Consider the following 23,292-nt stretch of genomic DNA (forward strand, 5'->3'; position numbering starts at 1 on the left):
ACAGATAAATGTCCAATGTCCAAATGGACCATATATAAAGGTACGGTGTGAATAGTGATTTTTGGGTGGCTGAGGGAGTGGAAAGGAGTGCTGCATAGGTGGAAGAAATGTGAGAACTGTTATTTTTCAAGATTACCTGAGTATAAGTCCAATACACCAATGATGCAAGAGCGTGCTACAAGAACAAAGAATTTCCTCAATCAGGAAGTGGAGAAACTAGTCACTGTCATTGAGGACAAATAGCTGGAGCTGGATATCAGGAAGAGTGGTCCCACAAAAGTTGCACCCAAAGAAATGAGAAGACAACGGAACCTAGTTGCAGAAGAATACTCCGCAGGGGTAACTACCGCAAGATCTGGAAGCCAGTGCAAAAAGAAATGGCAGGACGCTGGTCAAGTAGTGAGTGCAAGTAATATTTTCATCTTTAAATGGAATTGCAATTGTAAATGTGACCATCTGTATATGTCCCACCCATCAGAAGCGCACCATGTGTGAAAAGTTATATTTTCATCTTTGCAGAAGAAATTGGCCCACAACAAAAGGGAAAGACTTGGAACAGGAGGAGGGCCGCCAAATCTGAACCAACTATTACCCCTGCACAGAGGGTTGCTGCCTTGCTGAGTCGCACCTGCAGGAAAAGAATCAGCTCTGCACAAGCTGGACCCACACGCGAGGGTGAGGGTGAGTTATTAAAATGCATCGTCGCCCTTCAAATCAACCTGCTACACATGCCACCCATCCTGCTCCCTCTTGTGCTGCTAACAATTTGACTGTTCTGTTGTATTTTGCAGAAGACGACAATCCTGAACATCCTGAAGATCCACCAAAGGATCCAGATACATACGCTCCAGACCAAGGCAGGTGGTGGGGGGGGGGGGGAGGGAGGGATCCACGAAAATGTGTTCACGGGAGAATGCTGATCGCGATATGGATCAGTCCACAGTACAGGGCATCACATTGCCAGAAACCTCCATGAGCTCCGTGGTGACATTCCATGGTTTCACACCTTCCGAGGTTGCGGGTCCCAATGGCGGTGGTGAAATGCATCTTGGGACACCCAGTCCCCCACCGTCCCAGCCTGCGCTCACACTGGAGGGGTGTCATTAGGCAGACCCATGGCAAAGGGAAGGAGAAGCCGACCAGTCTCTCCTGAGATGCAACCTTCATCAGATGTACATCAGGTTATGTCATTGGGTGAGGAGACCAATGCCCTTACAAGATCACTCGTGGCGACTGTCAGTGGGATGCGTAATGAGGTAGTGACACTGTCGGGAGAAATATCAGCACTGAGACGGGAACTGAGGGCGGGCATTTCGGAGGGTGTGCAAACGATGGCAGATGCCATGAGGGAGCTAGCTGCTGCAATAAGGGCACAAAGGCCACATACTCAAATGCCACTCCCACTTCATTCCACGCACCAGCCACCGGAGAGACCCAAGCCGGGCCCCCAACCACCCCTACCACCATCACCGACCCTATGAGGAAGTGCACTTTCCCTGAGATGAGGGTGCAGCCTTTCTTTGCTGTTGTTCTTGTTGTTGTGGAAGTGCATTGTAAACTTTCCAATAAAAGATTTTTTGCATTAAAACTGAATCATGTTCCATTATCACCACACATTTAGGAACTGTAAAAAAAAACATCACTCACCCCTACAGTCATGCGTGCCTGCCGCCCCTAGCCCTGGCCGAAGGGCTAGCTGGTGCATTCTGCAGTCAGCAAGGCAGGACCGCTCTATTTTCAGTAGCTGATTTATCTTTCATTTTTTTTTGATGATATCGTGAAGATGTTGTGCTGAAATTGTTTTGATGTTTTGCTGATGCTGTGACGGTATTTAGTGCTTTAGAATCCTCAAACTCATCTTCCCCCCACCTCTCCACCTCCCCCCGCCATATCTCTGGCTACCTACGCTGATTTCTTAAATGTACGTAAGGTTTTTCTGTGCCTACAAAAGTAGCCACATACACTGGCCTAGGTTAGTTAGGAGCAACTTTTAGCTGGCCAAATTTGCTTCTATGGCCAAAAGAGGCGTAAGTGGCTGGTCATGCCCCTTTTGGAGAAAAAAAACTAAACTAAAAAAAAAACCTAACTAACTGATTTACACTGGAGCAAGTTAAATGGGGAAATTTCCGATTTTTAAGTTACTCCAAAAAAAGCTACTTGCTCCAAAAAAAACGGGGCAACTCCTGGGGAAATTTGAGCCCAGAGTGCAAAAGCAAAGCGATAATGCGAAACCAATACAAATCATGGGTTAGGCCAGTTAGAATTCTGTCTCCAGTTTCTTCAGGGAAGATGTCAAGGTTGCGGAGAGGGGAGAGTAGATTCATAACATGATACTAGGGATGATAGGCTTTAGTTACGAGAGAGAAGAAAAAAATGAGGCTCTTTTCATCAGAGCAGAGAAAGTTATGAGGAGTTCTGATCAAAATGTTCAAATTAGAAAGGGTTTTCAGAAGGTAAAATCAAGAAAAAAACGGTTTCCACTGGTTGTTGTGTTGGTAATTAGAGAGCAATAAATTTAAAAACATTACCAAATTAATAAAGACAGACATGAGGAGATTTTTTTTATTATGCAGAGGGTTATTAAGACATGGAATACTTCACCAGAAACAGTGGTTATTGTAGAATCCATAATGGGTTTTAAAAGGGAAGTGACTATATATTTGAGGAAAGGACAGGAGGATATGACTAAGTGCAATGACCTTCTTCTGTGTTGTAAAATTCTAGGATTCATAAACACTCCACAAACTTAAACTCTGTCGCTTGTGTCCTGACTCGCAATAAGTCCCGTTCACTCAGCACCCATGTGCTCGCTGACCTACACTGGCTCCCAGTTAAGCAAGGCTTTGAATTTAAAATTCTCATTCCTGTTTTCAAATCCCTCCACAGCCTTGCCTCTCCCCATTTCTGTAATCTTTTCCAGCCCAACAACCCTCCAAATATCTGCAGTCCTCCAATTCTGTTCTCTTACACATCCTTGATTTTAGTCACTGCACCATTGGCGGACATGCATGCAGCTGCTGAGGACCTAAGCTCTAGAATCCCTTCCCTAAACCTCTCTGCCTTTCTACTTCCTTTAAGATGCTCCTTAAAACTTAACACTTTGACCAAATGCTGCCCTAATATCTCATGTGGCTTGGTCAAATTTTGTTTGATAACGCTCCTGTGAAGCACCTTGGGACATTTTACTATGTTAAAGGCACTATATAAATCGGAGTGACTATTTGTACTGCCCTTTTCCTGTCCTTCTGTGCCTGCATCCTCTTGACACCGCCCCCCCCCCCCCCCTTGCCTCTCGCCTCAAAACGGAAGTGGAAGTGGGCCCCGAACCAGATGTGAGCCCCACAATCAGTCCAACCATGTTGTTCCTCAGAGCCTGCAGGTGGCGGGGGGGGGGGGGGGGGGGGCGCGGAGAGAAAAGTGGTGGAGAGCAAGCTGGCGGGGAGCGGGGCGGCGGGCGGCAGAGAGAGAGCATGAGAGAGACACGGGGGGGTGATGGGAGAGAGCGAGACATGGGAGACATGGGGGGGGGGGGGTGGAGAGAGAGACACGGTGGGTGGAGACAGAGAGAAATAGGGGGGTGGGGAGGAGCGACACACACGGGGTGGGGGGGGGGGGCGGAAGAGAGGAAACTCAGGGAAGACAGATCACGTTTTTCCAACCCCCTTTACATCCACACCCAATTTCTTGGAAGGCTCAGTGCGTGTGCTAAAAGGGACATCCTTGGAGTGGATTAAATCCAGAAGTCACGGTACTGTGATTATTCACATCATACCCAATAAACCTGTTAACAATCCGTGACCCACACACAATGTCCCATCTATGGCAGACGTGGGGGGTTGGGCGGGGTAAGGTCATTGTGCTGGGATAAGGGACTTCGGCTGGGGAAGGGATGCACTTGCGCTGGGATAAAGATCTATCCTCTTTCGCCTCTGAAGTCAAATTACAATTTGCAAAGTCAGTCAGAAATTGGGCTTAGCGATTCCAGTTACAAATTCCAGAGAAACTTCAGGGGGTGGCTTATTCTCCAAGGGGACCAATCAACAATAATGGAGAGCCAGAGACAAGTTGGCCATTTTGGCAGTACAAATAAACACATCCTATATAAATGCAAATTGTTGTTATTGGTGATTCTAGTAAAGGGGAAGAATTTTACACAGGGTAAAATTTGATCTCAGGGTTGACATTAAATGACTTGATTTAGCTGATCAAAATATTGTTCCACTCCAACATTACAAAAGCTGTTTTTGAGAATTATTTGTGCAAGGTTCCTCATTTTACATTTTAAAAGTATAAAACTAGCAACTCATTAATGACAGCATTTTCCAAGATATCAAATGTCACTCCTGTTGAAGTATTGTCTCCCCTTTTCTGTGTCAACGCACACCCTGCCCTAAAAGGGCAGGAAGGCAGCCTGAATCAGCCACTATTAGATACAAGAGCATTTCTGACTCATGTCTTTTTTTTAAACTGTGGTCTAGAACCTGGATCCTGTTCAAGGTTTTCACTCACTCTTCTTTTCCCCTCAACATTAGGACTGAGATCAAGAACTCATTATTACATTTTGTTTTTTTAATTCTATTTTAGCTCATTCTCATATGCGAGTTCCAACTGTTTAAACATTTCAGAGTGTCTACTCCAGCCTTATTATCCAAGTCAATGTTCGATAACAGCACCGGAACAACAAACTAAAACCCTTGCTCTGATACTTATTTTTAAGCTACTGGAATATTCCTTTGACACCATTGATCTGTCTCCAGTCCTCAATAAGCATTAGAACATCACATCACACCTTCACTAATGGAAGTGACTAATACATATATAACTTTCTATTTATCTATCCCTCAAAAGAAAATAAGAAAATGTCTCAAAATCTATATGCTTATGTTTTTCTGTAAACAAGCGTTTGACATATACAGTTCCCAATCCCACACAATATTTCAATTTGTTCAACTTAACTGCCCTTGTAACATTATTCTCAATTGGCTTTATAAAAGAAAATAATTTGACAGGTTGCCAAGGTTCGTTAGAAACATATATTTTGCATGAGGTTGGTAGTTATAACACGGTCATATTTAAAATCTGAATATATTTGAAAATTGTTCAACAATCTCTCAACCTTATTACCAGGAGACAATAACAAATTTTGTAACATATTTAACGACACAGGAGGAGACAGCATAAGTGTCTTTTTAAACTTTCATGTACTGTCCTTGATTTAAAGGGTAGCTGTCAGACTGTACAAAAAGATTTTTATTTGCATTGTATTTTTTTTTAAGTTGCATTCTTTATTTCTGGAAACAACATGCAAGGGTAATGACCCATGGTCACAGGATATTTCTCAAAGGAAAAGCTTTCAATTAAGAGAGCAGACATGCTGGCTTCAGTATATTTCACAGGCTGTGAATTATTATGGAAAACATAACAGGAAGTCTAATGTGCTAATTGAGTTAAATAGCTGCACATTCCATATTGCATAGCATGGATCATATGCCATTGTCAAAGATTGCTTGTGCATTGAAGTAAATTTAGCCTTTTGTAATTAGATTCTATCCCATTGAACTTCAAAGGGATTTGGATTGCATTTCTATGAGGAGCCTGCTTCTGAGTTTCCTAGGAATGGGGTTCGGGTGGACTGCCTGTTCTTCAACCAGCAGAAAAGCTCATGCCAGCTAACAGAGAAGCTAGGCCAATTTTGAAACTGGGCATATTTCACAGTATCAAAGTTGCGTGATATGATTTTGCATAAAGTGTACATATGAAAGTGAGTGGCATTTTTAGTATTTAACATATCAAGGAGAATACAGAATGACCCACTATCTTGGACTGTATTTATTTGTTTTATTCAAATAAAGGAAAAAAGGAAAGGACCTGTATTTATATAGTGTCTTTCACAACCTCAGATGCTCCCAAAGCTCCTTGCAGCCAATGAAGTACTTTTGAAATGTAGTTATTTTTGTAATGTAAGCAGCTAATTTGTGCACAGCAAGTCTCCCAAACAGCAATTTAGTTAGTTTTTCCAAAAAGAGGAGAACCATGTAGTAGCATGATATATTCCGGTAATTGGAATACAGCGTAAGAGTACTCCCGTACAATATTCCAGTTTTGTTATTGTTTATATGGGGCAGTAAAGGGTACATCCTGATCATAGGGAAATAGGTTCCGGCGTAGGCCATTCAGCCCCTCGAGCCTGTTCCACCATTCTATTAGATCATGGCCAATCGGTGGCTCAACTCCATTCAGTTGCCTTTGCTCCATATACCTTGATTCCCTTGCCTAACAAAAATTTATTCAAACAATGGCTTGAAAATTTCAATTGAATGTGAGGTCTGCTTACAGGATTGTTCAGTGACATTGATGCCAAGCAAATAAACAAAAACAGACCAAAGCTTAATGACTTGTTGCCAATAAATATGACAGGAAACAACAGTAGCCATGCAACAAAACAAAAGGACAGGAGTAAAATTAACTTTTCATAGCAATCAATGTTAGTCATAATATTTGTTGTGCTGATCACTCAGCTTTCCTGTTCATCTAGCAAAGGGGGAGGGGGTTAAATGATAAATGATAAAAGCAAAACATACATTTATTATACAGTTCTCATTATAAGTGCCTTTCAATAAAGCTGCACTGAATAAATCTCCAGAACAGCAAAAACATCACAGATGTCATCTTGAATTACCTAAAAAATTATGATTTTGGTACAAAAACGCTACATCACCGGTGTATATTTAATAGATACAAGCAAATAAATAATTTCATTATAATAAACATATATTCAATTAATAAATCCTTTCATCTTTCCCCATTCCCTTTTATAATAAAATGTTGCGTGGTATGATTTTGCATTTGGAACAGAATTGAGCGTCCTCAGGGATTACAAGCTGCAAAAGGAATTCAATCTTTAACCAATTACTCATTTACATATAAAGCAAAGAATACAAGGGGGGGAGGGGCGACATAATTCATATTTCAAGTGTACTCAATAGGAGCATGCCAATGTTATTGTTTGAAACATCGAAGTAGATCAAGTGGCAGTACCAAGTACGAGTAGGATGACAAAGAGATGCTGCAGACAACACGCCTCGAGCTCAATTCCTCTCACTGCATCGAATGATATTTGTGGGGTGAAATCACATTGTCCAATTTTAGCATGTAAATGTTTCGTGCATCGTATTAAATTAATTTGTTCAGTATTTTAACAGAGGACTTAATCCATTTATTTTCAACTAGTATCAATAAGAACGGGATATGATACCATGTGAGGCACATAATATTACTGTTATGCTCAAGTGGAAGGCCACAAGGTGTAATTGCTTTACCTTCCTGAGGTCAACTGGAAGCACCAATACCAATTGAGTATTCATTCGGCAGAGACAGCTTTCTTTTTCACATTTTTTTTTTAAAGTGTGACTCCTGAAGGCAATTTAAAGGCGATGCCCAACATTAAAATAAGAAAGGAACTAAGCAATAACCGATAAGCATTTGTATTAAAATTCACACAATCCAACTTTACTGTATTAATTTTATGTTGCACTTAATGTTTTCTTTTAAGAGTCTGACTGCTAATTAATGCTGAATTGGTATGAGTGCTTTTACAAATAGTAAGCTATTTACAAGATCAATTTGTAATAAGCAGTCAACAGGTGCAAATACTAGTACCACACTATAGGGTATGCTCTCAAGAACACAAAACATGAAAACTGTGTCCTTGTAATGGAGATTATTGTAATGTATGCACCTGTGAGTATGCTCACAGGTTTACAGAGCTGTTGACACCAAAATAGTTGTAGCACCAAAATAGTTGTAGCACCAAAATAGTTGTAGAGCTGTTGAGTTGGGAGTGGCTTAGCCAGGCACGTGATGTTCACAAGACTCAATAAAACCCCAGCCAGTTGGGTTCAGGGGATCCACGATAAAGCATATGGTTGTGAATGAATTGGTAATGTGTAGTATGATTGTTAAACCTTCGCTAATAAAACAAATAGTTCTGAATAGCAATGTGTTGCTACAAATTCTTAAGCAAAGAACCGATGAAGCAAATACATTACAATTATATATTGCTTCATAAAAATATTAATTAATGGGGAACTTCCACATGAGGAGTAGAACTCTTACTATTCATAAACACAATGGGATAAGATTTCCTCTGTTCCCTGTTTGCAACAAAATCATAAACGCAGTATGTTCTAAACAAACATATCTATGATTTTGCTACAAATCTTTCACAGGAAATCTTCCCACGGGGGAAGCTCACCTTGGGAAAACATGTACATAAGAACATAATAGTAGCAGGAGTAGGCCATTTGGCCCCTCGAGCCTGCTCCACCATTCAATAAGATCATGGTTGATCTGAACTGACCAGTGCAAACACTGGTATCTTTCTACCCACATTCATGAAGTACACAGTTCAGAATTACCACCACCTATGAAGGTTACATCCCATTCACTACACATATCAAGTTCAATCAAAGCATTTAATGCATTCAGTCCATCCAATTTTCAATTCTTGTTTACTGAAAAGAACACAGTAATTGAAGGAACAGCAATTTGCTTAGAATTTCCTAAGCATTTCAACCACAAAGAACGTCAGCCTCACATAATATAAAAAATTCCACAGTACTATGAGTAAAAGGTTACAGCTGGAAAAGTTTGACCAAGCATTCTGTCACGACAAAATCCATCACACCCAGCAAAAAACATTGCCGGTGTGCTGGGTGACTGTCAGCTCTGAAGAGCAGCAAACTTCGTAGAACCATCACCTTTAAGTTTTAATAAAATGCAGAACCTTCTCAGAAAAATGCAAGGACCTTGCATAGATCAGTTTTGTGATTGAGGAACATTTAATCTCAAGAATAAAATAACAGGGTAGAAATGACTGACTTTTCCAGAACATATATGGCTCGGTGTCGAATTTTGTCTGATAGCGCTCCAGTAAAACACCTTTGGATATTTTACGATATTGCAGGGGCTATATAAATGTACGTTGTAGTAGTATAACATAATTAGAAAGAAATGTCAGATACCTTTCATTACCATTCACCTTTTTTTGAGTCCTGAATCATGTTCTCTTTCAGTGTGTGTGGTGTGATCAGTAGCATTTTCTTTCACCACTTCTCCAATAACAGCTCTTGTGACTGTGCCAAAGGTAAATTATCCCTCCTCGTCCTTCTCGACCTGTCTGCAGCCTTTGACACAGATGACCACGCTATCCTCTTCCAATTCCCTTCCACTATCGTCCAGCTGGGTGGGACTGCATGCGCCTGTTTCCATTTTTATCTATCTAATCGTAGCAAGAGAATCACCTGCAACGGCTTCTCTTCCCACTTTGTTACCTCTGGTGTCCCCCAAGGATCTACCCTTGGTCCCCTCCTATTTCTCATCTCCGTGCTGCCTCTTGGCGACATCAGCAAACAGTGCGTTAGTTTCCAAAAGTATGCCGACGACACTCAGCGATACCTAACCACAACCTCTCTCGACCCCTCCACTGTCTCTAAATTGTCAGACTGCTTCTTCGACATCCAGTACTGCAGAAATTTCTTCCAATTAAATATTAGGAAGACCGAAGCCATTGTCTTCAGTCCCTGCCACAAACTCCATTTCCTTGCCATCAACTCCATCCCTATCTCCGCCAACTGTCTGAGGTTGAACCAGACTACTCACAACCTTGGTGTCATTTTTAACCCCATATTCAACGACATATCTGTGCCATCACTAAGACTGCCTATTTCCACCTCCAGAACATCGGCCAACTCTGCCCCTGTCCCAACTCATCTACTGCTGAAACCTTTATCCATGCCTTGGTTATCTCTAAACTTGACTATTCCCGATGCACTCTTGGCTGGCCTCCACTTTCTAGCCTCCGTAAACTTGAAGTCACCCAAAACTCTGCTGTGTGTCCTAACTCGCACCAAGTCCCGTTCACCATCACCCCTGTGCTCGCTGACCTACACTGGGTCCCGGTTAAGTAATGCTTGATTTTAAAATTCTCACCCTTCTTTTCAAATCACTCCATGGTCTTGCCATTCCTGATCTCTGCAATCTCCTCTAGCTCCACAACCCTCTAAGATATCTGCGAGTCTCTTAATTCTGGCCTCTTGAGCATCCGTGATTTTAAATCGCTCAACTATTGGTGGCCTTGCCTTCAGCTGCCAACGCCGTAAGCTCTGTAAATCCTTCTCTAAACTCTCTACTTCTCTTTTCTCCTTTAAGACGCTCATTAAAACCTACCTCTCTGACCAAGCTTTTGGTCATCTGCCCATATATTTCCTTCTGTGGCTCCGCGTCAAATTTTGTTTTATTACGCTCCCATGAAGTGACTTGGGACCTTTTAATACGTATAAATACAAGTTGTTGTTGAAAATCTTCAAAATATTTGTCATAAAAAGTGATCGGTGTTAATTTCCTATCCTTCTTATGCTTTTACTTCCTGTGTGATTAGTAGCCTCATTACTACTTCCAGTCTATGCATGATCTTTCCTTTCATCCCGCTTTCTCCACAATCTCGGTGCGTCTTTCTTACATAACATAAGAAATAGGATCAGGAGTAGGCCATTTGGCCCTTCGAGCCTGTTCCGCCATTCAATAAGATCATGGCTGGTCCGTGTGTCACTACATTTTCCTGGTGTGGGCTTGTCTTCCAGTCTCCTGTATCCCCTCATATGTTTTGCAGCTCAACTGTGAACCTCTCTCTACCCGTGTCCAGGCAACTGCCAGCGCCAATTCTATCTAACTCAAAGCTAGAGTTCCCAAGAGCATTTGGGTTTGATCTCACGGTCACTAGTATTAAGGGTAAATTCGAACAAAAAATGAAACAAACTGTTCATAGTTCCCAAGAGCATTTGGGTTTGATCTCACGGGTCACTAGTATTAAGGGTAAATTCGAACAAAAAATGAAACAAACTGTTCATCCTCAATAAAAATGTTATTTAGGTCATACTTTTTAAACAAATTGGTATTTTCTAGCTTTATTTTACATTATTAAATAAAATTAGAAAACAAAAATCAAAAAAGGCAGAACAGGCTGGGACTCTTTGGGTGACCTGATAAGAGGTCTTCAAGGTCATACAAAGGTTTGTTAGGATAGACAGAAAATGTTTCCACTTCTGGAGGAGTTAAAAACAAGAGGTCATAAATACAAAAATCACTAATAACCCCAATAAGGACTTCAGGAGAAACTTGTTTACCCAAAGAATGTGGAACTTGATATTACATGGAGCAATTGAGGCAAATAACACAGATGTATTTAAGGAAAAGCTAGATAACCAGATGAGGGAGAATTAAATAAAAGGATATGCTGATTGGGTTAGATGAATCAGAGTGGGGGAGGCTCATGTTCTGTAAATTCTATGCAATTGGTTTAAAAAGACGAACTGCGCAATATTAGGCCAAATTTGAAATGTGTTCATTGTAAACTAGCTAGTCGATTATTCTTGAATCATTGAACACACTTCTTATTTTAAGAAAACAAAAAATACCTGATATAAAGAAAGACTTGGATTTATATGGCGCCTTTCATGACCACCAGACGTCTCAAAGCACTTTACAGCGAATGAACTACTTTTGGAGTGTAGTCACGATTATAATGTAGGAAACGCGGCAGCCAATTTGCACACAAGCAAGCTCGCACAAACAGGATTTTTAATAAGATCAGATAATCTTTTTTTTTGTTATGTTGATTGAGGGATAAACATTGGCCAGGACACTATAAATATACATTAAAATTAAGAAAGAACTCAAGCCCCATTGAAACAGTAAGGTGAAAGATAGTATTGAAGAAAGATTCGGATTTAAATCTATTGATGGGTTTAACTGTCCTGATTCAATTAGGGTCGTCCACATCTGAAATCACCCGATCCAAAGGGTGCCAGTATTGCTACACCTTCACCTTATCACAAAAGTTGCAAATAAAATACAAGATAAGCTTCATGAAAGTACTCCTCGAAATTGGAATATTTTCATGGAAGCATTAAGATGTTTAAAATACAGTTTGATATCTCCATTAAAATAGCAAATAAAGGAACTTCACACTGACACGTGAAGAGTTCATTGCTAACATTTGCCAAGGTTAGGTTTTCACAGTCCAAGATTCGCTTCCATCATTTTGGAACTGCTTTTCAATGAGTTTACCAATTTTACATCAACCAATACATCAATATCGGAGACTAGAACTAGAGGGCATGATCTTAGAATAAGGGGCCGCCCATTTAAAACGGAGATGAGGAGAAATTTCTTCTCTGAGGGTTGTAAATCTGTGGAATTCACTGCCTCAGAGAGCTGTGGAAGCTGGGACATTGAATAAATTTAAGACAGAAATAGACAGTTTCTTAAACGATAAGGGGATAATGGGTTATGGGGAGCGGGCTGGGAAGTGGAGCCGAGTCCATGATCAGATCAGCCATGATCTTATTGAATGGCGGAGCAGACTCGAAGGGCTGTATGGCCTACTCCTGTTCCTATTCCTTATGTTCTTATGTAAAGGAACTCCCTTTCACTATCCCTACAATATCAGCATGGTGGTGGTGCAATGTAATAGAGCACGAACACATAGAATCCCTGCATGGTAAGATGCAAGATTGATTTTTCACTCCCCTCCACCTGCCCCTCCCAATCTCAGCGACAATGCTGTGAGGTGGTGCCAAATACATTCCAATAGCCCAAGGACGTTCCCATAATGCCAAAGAGAAATAAACACATTCCAGTGTTACTCTTAGCGGGTAGGTCAGTTTGGCACCAGCTGACTTCTAAAAGCCAACAACTGGTGCATATCTTGGGAAGATCAATGGGAACTAAATAAGAAGGGATTTAATACTCGCAAAAAAACCCACCTCACACTTCTCATGCACAGATTTTCTTTTTAAATGAGACAAACACCTAGCTCCCAAATGTCATTCTATGTGGAAGTACTGAAGAAGGGGATTACGACGGATTACAATTTTACCTCCCTTATGATTCCATGAAGCACATACTCAACATGGCCCATTGGGTGCCTGATATTCAGAGTGCAGAGAATCCCAGGAGAGAACTGGAAGCTACTTGTTTTTTTTTAAATAGGATATTATGAACTGTTTTTGAGAACTTCATTGGTCTCTATTATCAGAGATCAAACGGAGAGGAAACTGGTTGCACCATAACTAAAGAGTTAAAAAAAATACATGAAAATGACTGAAAATGAGTTAGAGAATACAGACACTGTTTCTAGCATGAGACCACAACAGATTTGTACAGAACTTCAGAATCATGATGGCCATTGGCCTTTCCTGTTTAGGCACTCATTTCAGTCAGGGCGGAGTTCTTTTTAAGGAAATTATTTGGAATTACTTGCCTATAAAGGAAGTATGCCAAGCTAATATGAAGGCGCCTTAAAGTCATTTTCACTTCCTCACCAAAGGAAATGATCACTGAATGAGAACACAAACACAACTTCCTTTAACGTATAGTAAAATGGTATACTTTCAGCTTTCCTTGCTATGTCTCATTAGGATCCATTTACCATTGGCTAACACTTAGTTAGCATTCACTTCTTTTTATTCTATTGTTGATAGGCAAGTCTGAACGGTTGGTTGTACTTTACCAGGATGGAATTTTTATAAACTTCTCAGTTTGGATAGTTATTTTGCAAAGTCTGCTCTTTATATATGGTTATGTTAACCCTTTGCATGCAGTGTTTTTTTGATATTTTGTCAGCTCAGACAAGCAGCCATTTTATTGCGTGATGTAATGATGCTGTACAACTGTGTTGATTAATTATTCGGCCTGGTAAATTATACCATAAAAACCTACGCCTGCTGGGAATTGCTTATGTTTTAAGTTCCTACTGAACTGCAGTGCTACCAACATAGCATTACTGAAAAATATATTGCAATCAGTGCATCCGATCAATTTAAAGTACATCACCACATTTTAACTTTTACTTATTGACCTCCTTTATATAGCTGGTTGCTGGAGACGGACCTCAGCAAATTTAGCCAATTGCTGCTGCCCTGGTGGCATCCCTACTCATCCCATTCCAGAGATAGGGAATCAATCAACACATGTGAGTACATTATACAAACATATCTAAAACCATCCAATGTCATTTTCCTAATAGTGCAAAATAGTTCAATTGCAATTTAATTGCAATAATTAATAAGGTCACCACAAAGTGAAGCTTGTAAAAACAAATCAATGTAACACACTTGTGCATCAGGTATATATTGATGTTTATCTATCAATCAAGTCTAATTATTTAATAACCTACCTCCGCTGGTGGCTCCTTGTTCTTCTGCTTCAGGAAAGGTTACTTGACTGGGCAAACTATTTCGTGAGCGAGTTACAGATTCTAGTTGTGAAGCTCTGCCTATAAGGGACAGTTCATCCAACACCTCCCCCTCCTTGGCTTCTAAATCTGATTTGGATGTAGTTAAAGGCCTTGCTTTATCTGGTGTGCCTAGTCTGCTAGGGTCACTTAAGCAAGCTGCTGTGCCACTGTCCAAACTCAGCACTCTTGCGTGAGTCTTGGCACTGGCTGCACTGAGAGTCCTGCGTGTCGACCTTCTCCTGGCATTCACACTGCTTTCTGAGCCAGAATGGACCTTTAATGTAGCTTCAGAGTCAGTGCCTCTTTCTCGAGTCAAGTATTTTGCTTTTAAGACGTGGTATCGTCCTTCAGGAGAATGACATGAGTGGGAGGTGGTGCTAGATGAGCTGTCTGAACTGAAACGATGGGCTGAATGCATGCTGGAGGTCCTGCTCAAGTCGCTCTGATCACTTGAATCCTCATCTGGACAAAAACTATTATTGCTAGTTTTGACACCGGACACAGCACGAAATGACACGTACTCCCTATGCCGGCTCGAGTCAAAACTGCTTGCTCGTTTTTTCCCAGTCTTTCTTCGGTTTGACTTGTGCGTAGAGGCAGCTCGGTGGATAAAGTTAGAAGATTTGGGCCTCACGTCCCCATCTTTTTGTTTAGCTGCTTCATCCTTTAGTGTTTGTATATCAATTGACAGAGAGGATTTTTCAACAGCCTCTTCTACTGCTTGCTCAGCCATTGCCTCAGTTAGTGGTCCACCTTGCTGTTTCAGTATATCTACAGTCAATTCATTAGCATGAGGGTTTTTGTTGGCATCACCAGATCCAGAACCACTGAGCCTTTCTCCAGTCTGCACTGGGTCAGAAGGTTGCATCCGGTCAGAAGCCTGCCCATGATCTTGACTACAAGTTCCATCTTTACTTGCAGCATGTAACTTTTTCCTTTTGCCGTTAGTCCTTTTATTACTTTCCACAATGCTGTTACCTTCAGGTTCACTACTGTACCCGCTACGGGCATCACTTTTCTCACAATCTTTTTTCTCAGAGCTGTTCTCATCTGCTGAGGTTTCTGCCTGCTCCGAAAGAATGCTTTCCACATGGGTTGAGCTGGTTTGTTCGCTCTTGTAACTGCTGATGGTGCTGTTAGTATCTCTATCTGTCCCACTACAGTAGCTTTCCGTTGACCCACTACTTCTGGTACTAAGACTCTGCAAGCTATCAACACTATTATCTGTTTTTAGAGGCTTACTCAATTTGGACGCTGATTGTGAAGCACCACTTTTGAGTAAATCATCTAGCTGGAAAGCACCAGCATAACAAGAGTTTTCAGTCAATGATTCCTTGGATCCCGAAAGGGGTTTGGAACTTTCTAATTCACAGACAGTGTCTAAACCTCTCCTTTGCTGAAAGAGAGCAAAATCGCTGAGAGACGTGTCTGGAAAAGCAACTGCTGAACTTGAAGTCCTTGGCACACCCCTGGGCCTATGATCTTTCCTGTAAGACTGGGAATGCAAAGGTACAAGGGAGGCTGCTTCTGTGTCACAGGCAGTGGACAATGAATGCTCTGTATGATGGTAGCACATTTTATCATTAGGATCCCTTGGAAAGTCTTGAGCTCCTGAGGATGTTAATGGGTGATTAGACATGAAGGAATCATTCGACACCACTTGGAAAAGCTTGGAGTCTAGTACCAGATCTGTGGGAAGAAATGGCAAGAATGAACTCCCAAAGTTTGTGCAACCTGCAAATGCACCTAAAGTTTAGCATTAGAAATAGATTTTATAATTTTCACATTATGATAATTATGAAGAGCTAAATTGTGCATTTTTCCATCATTTGAGATTGCAACATCATACTTTTTAATTCATAATTAGAATTTTTGTACAAGTTGTGAAGATGTTGAAACATTTCTGACCTGCATTTATATAGCACCTTTAACAAAAAGAAAAGTTCCACGACACTTCACAGAAACTCAAGAAAAAGTTTGTGACACCAAAAGATATAATAGCAGGCATGGCAATGGGTTTTAAAGAAGGTCTTAAAAGGCAGGAATTCCAGAACATGAGGCTGTGACGGGGTAAAGGGAGAGCGGCTTGTGCAATAGGCCAGAATTGGGCAAACAAAGAGTTAAAGGGCCCAAGTTTCCGCCTTCTGTAAGAACGGCACACCTCCATAAGGTGCAGCGACTTTCTGGAATAAAAAGGGCGCCGAAAATTTACCTTGTGATTCTGCGAGCTCCTCAGGACGTCTTCGTGCTCGGCACGGCACGGCACAGCACAAGGGGTCGGGGGCGGAGTCAGGTTTCGGCACTGAAAATAGTGCTGGGACCTCTGCACATGTGCGCTAGAGTGTGCGCGCATGTGCAGTCGCTCCTCGCCATCGAGGCTGCATGGGAGGGGCCCGAAGCACGCCGGCCCTTGCCCTGGCCGAATGGGCTCCCCGGGCGAAGATCGAGACTCGGGCCTCCCTCCTTCCCGTTCAGTTCCCGCTCCCCCACCCCTCCCTCCCATTCAGCTTCCCCCCCCCACCCGCCGTTCAGCCTCCCCCACCCCACACCCTCCTCGTCGCCGGCGGGGTCCGTCCGCCCGGCATCGTGCTGGGGGCGGGCCCCACCCGAAGTCTTCGGCGCCGGACAGGCATCTGCATCGTCGGTGGAGGGGCCCACTCCTCTCCTCCCTCCCCCTCTCCTCCTCCCTCCCCCTGCCCCCCATCCTTCCCCCTCTCCCCCCGTCCCCTCCCCCCTCCCCTGCTCTCCCCCTCCCACTCCCCCCCCCTCCCCTCGCTGTCAGAAACACAGAGAGACACTGACATTGACAGTGAGAGACACTGACAGAGAGAGAGACACTGATAGAGACAGAGAGACACACATTGGGGGGGCTCCGTCCCAGCATGCTGTTGGAGGACTCCTGGTGCTGTAGTCGGTGAGTAGAAACTTAATTTTTTATTTCTTGATTGATTTTTTATAATTTTTTATTTTAATTTTTTTGATTGATTTATTGGTTGATTTATTGATTTATTTATCATTTATTATTGATGATGGCTCTTTATTTGTAAAAGTGAAGTGTTTAATGTTTTTTAAACTTCCGTCTGCCCCCCACCCCCCCTCCTCTCGTTCCCTACGCTTGATTTATAAATGTAGGCAAGGTTTTTTTGAGCGTAAAAAAATCTACTTACTCCATTCTAAGTTAGTTTGGAGTAAGTTTTCGCTGCCTAAACTTGCAAAACAGGCGTAAGTGGCTGGACACGCCCCCTTTTGAAAAATAAATCTATTCTAAAATGAAACTATTCGAACTCACTAGAACTGGAGCAAACTAAATGCTGAGAATTGCAATTTCTAAGATGTTCCATTCTAAACTAGTTGCTCCAAAAAAATAGGAGCAACTCAGGCCGAAACTTGAGCCCAAAGTGAGGTTAGAGGGCATTGCAGAGGTAGTGAGAGGCAAGGCAATGAGGGAATTTATACACAAAGATGAGAATTTTTAATTGGTTGTGTTGAGAGACAACATTTGTCAGCGAGGAGAGGGGTGAAGGGCAAGCGGGATTTGATGCAGGGTGAATATGAGTAGCAGATGTTTGGATGAGTTTAAACTTATTGAAGGGTGGAGGATGGGAAGCTAGTCAAGAGCACACTTGAATATTTGAGTCTGGTGGTAACAAATGCCCAGATGAGGATTTCAGCAATAGATAAGACTGAAATGGGGACAGAAGCAGTTGATCTTATGGAGATGGTATTAGGCAGGCTTTGTAATGGGAACTATAGGTGGTCGAAGTCCAGCTCAGGACTAGTGCAGGCTGAGATGGTGGCCAAGGAAGGGGATGGAGTCGATGGTGAGTGCAAAACTTTTGCGACGGGGGTGGGGGGAGGGCGGGGTTCAAAGATAATGCTTTCGGTCCTCCCAATGTTAAAGAAAACTGAGCGAATATTTATTATTTTCGCTCCAATTATATGCTTTACAAATTATTCACAATAATTTTCATGAGCATTGCCTCGTTACACTACCCCCTTCTCTGTAATTTAAGTTAACCTCTCAGCCAAATAAGGATGAAATTAATTTTTGTATTTGGTATTCAGAATGGTATAGTCTTCATTTTTATTACTATATCATATGAGGAAGAAACATTTGGAGACTCGTTATATGCTGCTTTCCATTTTCCATTGGGTGGGTGGGCCCGGGCCCCACATCATGGCAGATAATGGAGGTTCGTTGCACGACAATCACTGCGGAATCTATGGTAATGAACTTGATAGAGATAAAGATTGTTATATGTGAACTCAAGATATATTTCACGACATAGTGTTATCTATTTTCCAAGATTCAAACATCCCCTCCCTCTATTCCCAACTTGTGAGTTTGTGAACTCAACAGGGGAATAGTGGACAGGGGAATGTCCATGGATGCTATTTATATAGGCATTTGATAAAGTCCCACAAAGGTAGAAGCCCACGGAATTGAGTGTAAATTATTGAAATGGTTGAGTAGCAGGAGCTAGAGAGTAGGGATAATGGGTAGGTACTCAAATTGGCATGGTGTCCTGCAGGGATCTGTATTAGGGCCTCAACTATTCATAGTATTTATTAAGAACTCACGACGATGGCATAGGAAGTCATAGATCGAAATTTGCATATGACACAAACATAGTTGGCATTATAGGCAGTATAGATGAAAGCATAAGATTACAAAGGGATATTGATAGATTAAGTGAATGGGCAAAACTGTGGCAAATGGACTTTACTGTCAATAAATGCAAGGTCATCAACCTTAGACCTAAAAAGGATAGAACTGGGTAGTTTCTAAATGGTGAAAAGCTAAAAACAGTGTAGATCTAAAAAGACTTGGGGCAGCTACATAAATACAATGTACAATGTACAATTTAATGTCTAACCTTTTCAAAAGGTCATGATGAGAGAAATGCACTTATCAGATTTTGTTACAGTATGAAATGCTTTAGTTTATTGAGTCGATAATTTATGGTTAGAAGACAGATAACAGAGGGCATCATTAAGCAGGGGCGCCCAAGTTTTTTGTCTTTGAGAATTACACAGGATTGGATCATAAAACCTTGGTGGTACATATAAAGTTTAAATCTATATTGTCATTAATATGCAGGTATCTGAAGTTGCTAATACTTTCAGATCTTGGTGTCCTGATTTAGGATTTATCCAACAGTGTTCTATAAACATCCAGAACCACAAAATTCAAGCAGGGTAAACAAGCAACTTTTAAAAAGTCTGAGCTTTGAGGACTAGACTGTTAGGGCTCAAGCCACACATGCCCCAATGACCACAGTTTGGGCACTCCTGCCAAGATATACCCTACATCTGTTGAATTTGGCAGGGGAAGTATCAATTGGCGCACAAATCAAATTTACATTACTATAAACTGTACTTTTTTTGATTTGAATAAAAATGCACAGGTTAACAGCGTGATCACAAATCGCAACTCCAAGTTAATTATTTTAATCTATTTTGCACACTAAAGACTGTCGTTGCTCTGTTGATATAAAGAAATAAACACAGGAATAAACCACAAAGTAAAGCAGTGTAGGATTTTCTATTTAAATAGAGTAAAACATTCTGAAGATGATACTTTTCCCTTTTCCTTCTAAAGGCCTCTCAAAAGTGCAGATTTCAGTAGTTGTTGGGGAAAATATCTTGCACAAAAATGATCCCCAATGTTCCTTAGATAGAATGGCTCTGGAAATGAATCCTCCACCTAATTTCTTACTATTCTATAACGCGGACCCCACAACTAATTTAGGCTCGTTCATCCCTAGCCCATTTATCACTAAGTTATACCTGATACAAGCAGGTCAATGTTCAAATTTCATTATTACCTAAAATAGACCATTACACTGTAATAACAAACACACGATTTTAAGTGGAATGCAGCAGAATGTCAGCTAGATACATTTATGGAAATATCAGCATATCAACGAAAACATACTGTATTGTTTGCCAGTCAAATCCCTGCAGGCCAAGCTCACCTTGTTCATCATTCGCATCTTTGTACAAACTGCAGCTCTGGCCCAAGCTCAAACTAATATCGTCAGATGTTTTTGCAGTCTCTTCATCCCCTATAGTGGACATGAAAAGGAATGTCAATCTTCCAAGAACCCAAACTATTATTAGTATACACTCTACTGTAAATACATACTGATCTGAAGTGACCCTACCTCAGGAATACTCTACCAGCTGGGCACTGATGAATACTCAGCTTGCAGAAAAACAAACTTGCAGTGACTTTGCTGGTTAATCCAGAGTGCTGGCTCCATGCAGTGAACAAGGGTGCTTCAGGATATATGTGTCACCCACTCCCAATGGAATGGCTCAGGAGGAAGGCCCACAACATGATGGGTCTCTACTCAGCAAGAAGTTTGATGACTGTTTTGACGGATAATGTATTACCTATTTTTCCACACAAATGCTGTGATCTGATACTTTGGGCCCAAGTTTCCACAAGAAAAAAAACGGGCGCCCCTCCGAGCTGGGCGCCCGTTTTTCGCGCCTAAAACGGCGCCTAAAAAAATCCTCGGTAGTCTCCACCGACTTACAGGTTTTGTGGCACTCGGCGCAGCCGGCACGAGCTGTGGGGGGGGGGGCGGAGCCAGGTCCCTGCGCTGAAAACAGTGCCGGGACCTCTGCACATGCGCGCTACAGTTGGCACGCAAGTGCAGTAGTTCCAGGCGCCGAACTGTGTGGGAGGGGCCCGAAGCACGCAGCCCCTAGCCCTGGCCCAATGGCCTCACTGGGGCTGCGTGAATAAGGCTCCTCCCACGGCCAGCTCCTGCTCCCCGCCCGACCAGACCCGACACTCGCTCCCCCCCCCCACCCCGCCGCCAACCAGACCCGACCCGACACCCGCTCCCCCCCGCCCCGACCGAGACCCGACACCCGCTCCCCCCCCCCCCGCCCGCCCCGACCCGACACCCGCTCTCCCCCCACCCCCGCCCCGACCCGAGACCCGCTCCCCCCCCCGCCCCGACCCGACACCCACTCCCCCCGCCCCGACAGAGACCCGAGACCTGCCCTCCCCCCGCCCCGACCCGAGTCCCGCTCCCCGACCCGAGGCCCGCTCCCCCCCCGACCTGACACCCGCTCCCCCCCCGACCTGACACCCGCTCCCCCCACCGACCCGACACCCGCTCCCCCCCCCCACCCCCGACCCGACACCCGCTCCCCCTTTCTCCCTCCCCCTCCCCCTCTCTCCCTCCCCCCCCCATCTCTCCCTCTCCCCCCTCCCTCTCCCTCCCTCCCCTCTCCCTCTCTCTCTTTCTCTATTTAAATTAATTTTTTTCCTGCCGGCGTTGGAGATTCGCGCATGCTCAGTGTGAAAAAAACATTGGCACTCGGCCATTTTTGTAGTTCTTTGTAGCTGTTTAATTTTTGAACATTTTTTAAATAAAAGCACATTGCCATCAGCACATGCAGCCTTCTCACTGTCTCCTTCCCCCCCCCCACCCCTCCCGCGGGAAGAACGGGCGCCTCCTTTCCCCCCCCCCCGCGGGAAAGAACGGGCGCCTCCTCTCCCCACGGGGGAAGAACGGGCGCCTCCTACCCCACCCCCGCGGGAAGAACGGGCGACTCCTACCCCCCCCCCCCCCCCCCCCCGCCGCGGGAAGAACGGGCGCCTCCCCCCCCCCGGGAAGAACGGGCGCCTCCTACCCCCCGCCGCGAGAAGAACGGGCGCCTCCCCCCCCCCCCCCCCTCCCCGCGGGAAAGAACGGGCGCCTCCTCTCCTCTTCCCCCCCCCCCCCACCGCGGGAAGAACGGGCGCCTCAGGCTGACTGCAGCATTCTCCGTGCCTGAAGCACTTTCACACAGGTAGGAAGATGGTTTATTTAATCTTTTCTTTGCTTATAAATGTTTATTCAGGTTGGATTTATTTGTATAATATTTGTAGAAGTATAAATAAGGATTTATTGTAGAATTTAATGAGTTCCCTTCCCCCCCCCTCCCCCCCATCTCGTTCTGGACGCCTGATTTGTAACCTGCGCCTGATTTTTTAATGTGTAGAACAGGTTTTTTCAGTTCTATAAAAATCTTCACTTGCTCCATTCTAACTTAGTTTGGAGTACGTTTTCACTGTGGAAACTTTCAAATCAGGCGTCAGTGGCCGGACACGCCCCCTTTTGAAGAAAAAATTCTGTTCCAAAGTAGAACTGTTCTACCTGACTAGAACTGCAGAAAATAAAATGTGCAGAATTGCGATTTCTAAGATAGTCCGTTCTCCACCAGTTGCTCCTAAAAGTCAGGCGCAAATCATGTGGAAACTTGGGCCCAATGGAACTAAAGGCAGATAAATCCACTGGACCTGATGGCTTGCATGCTAGGGTCTTGAGAAGTAGCGACAGGGATTGTGGATGCATTGGTTGTAATTTACCAAAATTCCTTGGATTCTGGGGAGGTCCCAGCAGATTGCAAAACTGCAAATGTAATGTCCCTATTTAAAAAAAGGAGGCAGACAAAAAGCAGGAAACTATAGACCAGTTAGCCTAACATCTATGGTTGGGAAAATGTTAGAGTCCATTATTAAAGAAGCAGTAGCAGGACATTTGGAACAACATAATTCAGTCAGACAGAGTCAGCATGGATTTATGAAAGGGAAGTCATTTTTGACAAATTTGCTGGAATTCTTTGAGGATGTAACGAACAGGGTGGATAAAGGGAAACCAGTGGATGTGGTGTATTTGGATTTCCAGAAGGCATTAGACAAGGTGCCACATAAAAGGTTACTGGACAAGATAAAAGTTCACGGGGTTGGGGGCAATATATTAACTAACTAACAGAAAACAGAGAGTCGAGATAAATGGTTCATTCTCGGGTTGACAATCAGTAACTAGTGGGGTGCCGCAGGGATCAGTGCTGGGACCCCAACTATTTACAATCCATATTAATGACTTGGAAGAAAGGACCAAGTGTAACGTAGCCAAATTTGCTGACGATACAAAGATGAGAGGAAAAGCAATGTGTGAGGAAGGCACACGAAATCTGCAAAAGGACAT

The 23,292-nt window shown here is 43.1% G+C and overlaps 1 protein-coding gene across 4 annotated transcripts in view; it reads right to left on the minus strand.

Annotated features, from left to right (window-relative positions):
• The window catches only part of pcnx1 (pecanex 1), a 320,670-nt gene that overhangs the window by 173,336 nt on the left and 124,042 nt on the right, over positions 1–23,292 (minus strand). For all 4 annotated transcript variants that reach the window (XM_070878882.1, XM_070878880.1, XM_070878879.1 and 1 more), the window contains exons 5-6: positions 20,275–20,364; positions 14,237–15,985 (exon numbers count right to left, since the gene is read on the minus strand). In XM_070878882.1, coding sequence (XP_070734983.1) covers positions 14,237–15,985; positions 20,275–20,364 — 1,839 coding nt within the window. The remainder of the gene's footprint in view (positions 1–14,236; positions 15,986–20,274; positions 20,365–23,292) is intronic.

This window comes from Pristiophorus japonicus, chromosome 4 (assembly GCF_044704955.1).
Source record: "Pristiophorus japonicus isolate sPriJap1 chromosome 4, sPriJap1.hap1, whole genome shotgun sequence".
Lineage (NCBI taxonomy): Eukaryota > Metazoa > Chordata > Chondrichthyes > Pristiophoridae > Pristiophorus > Pristiophorus japonicus.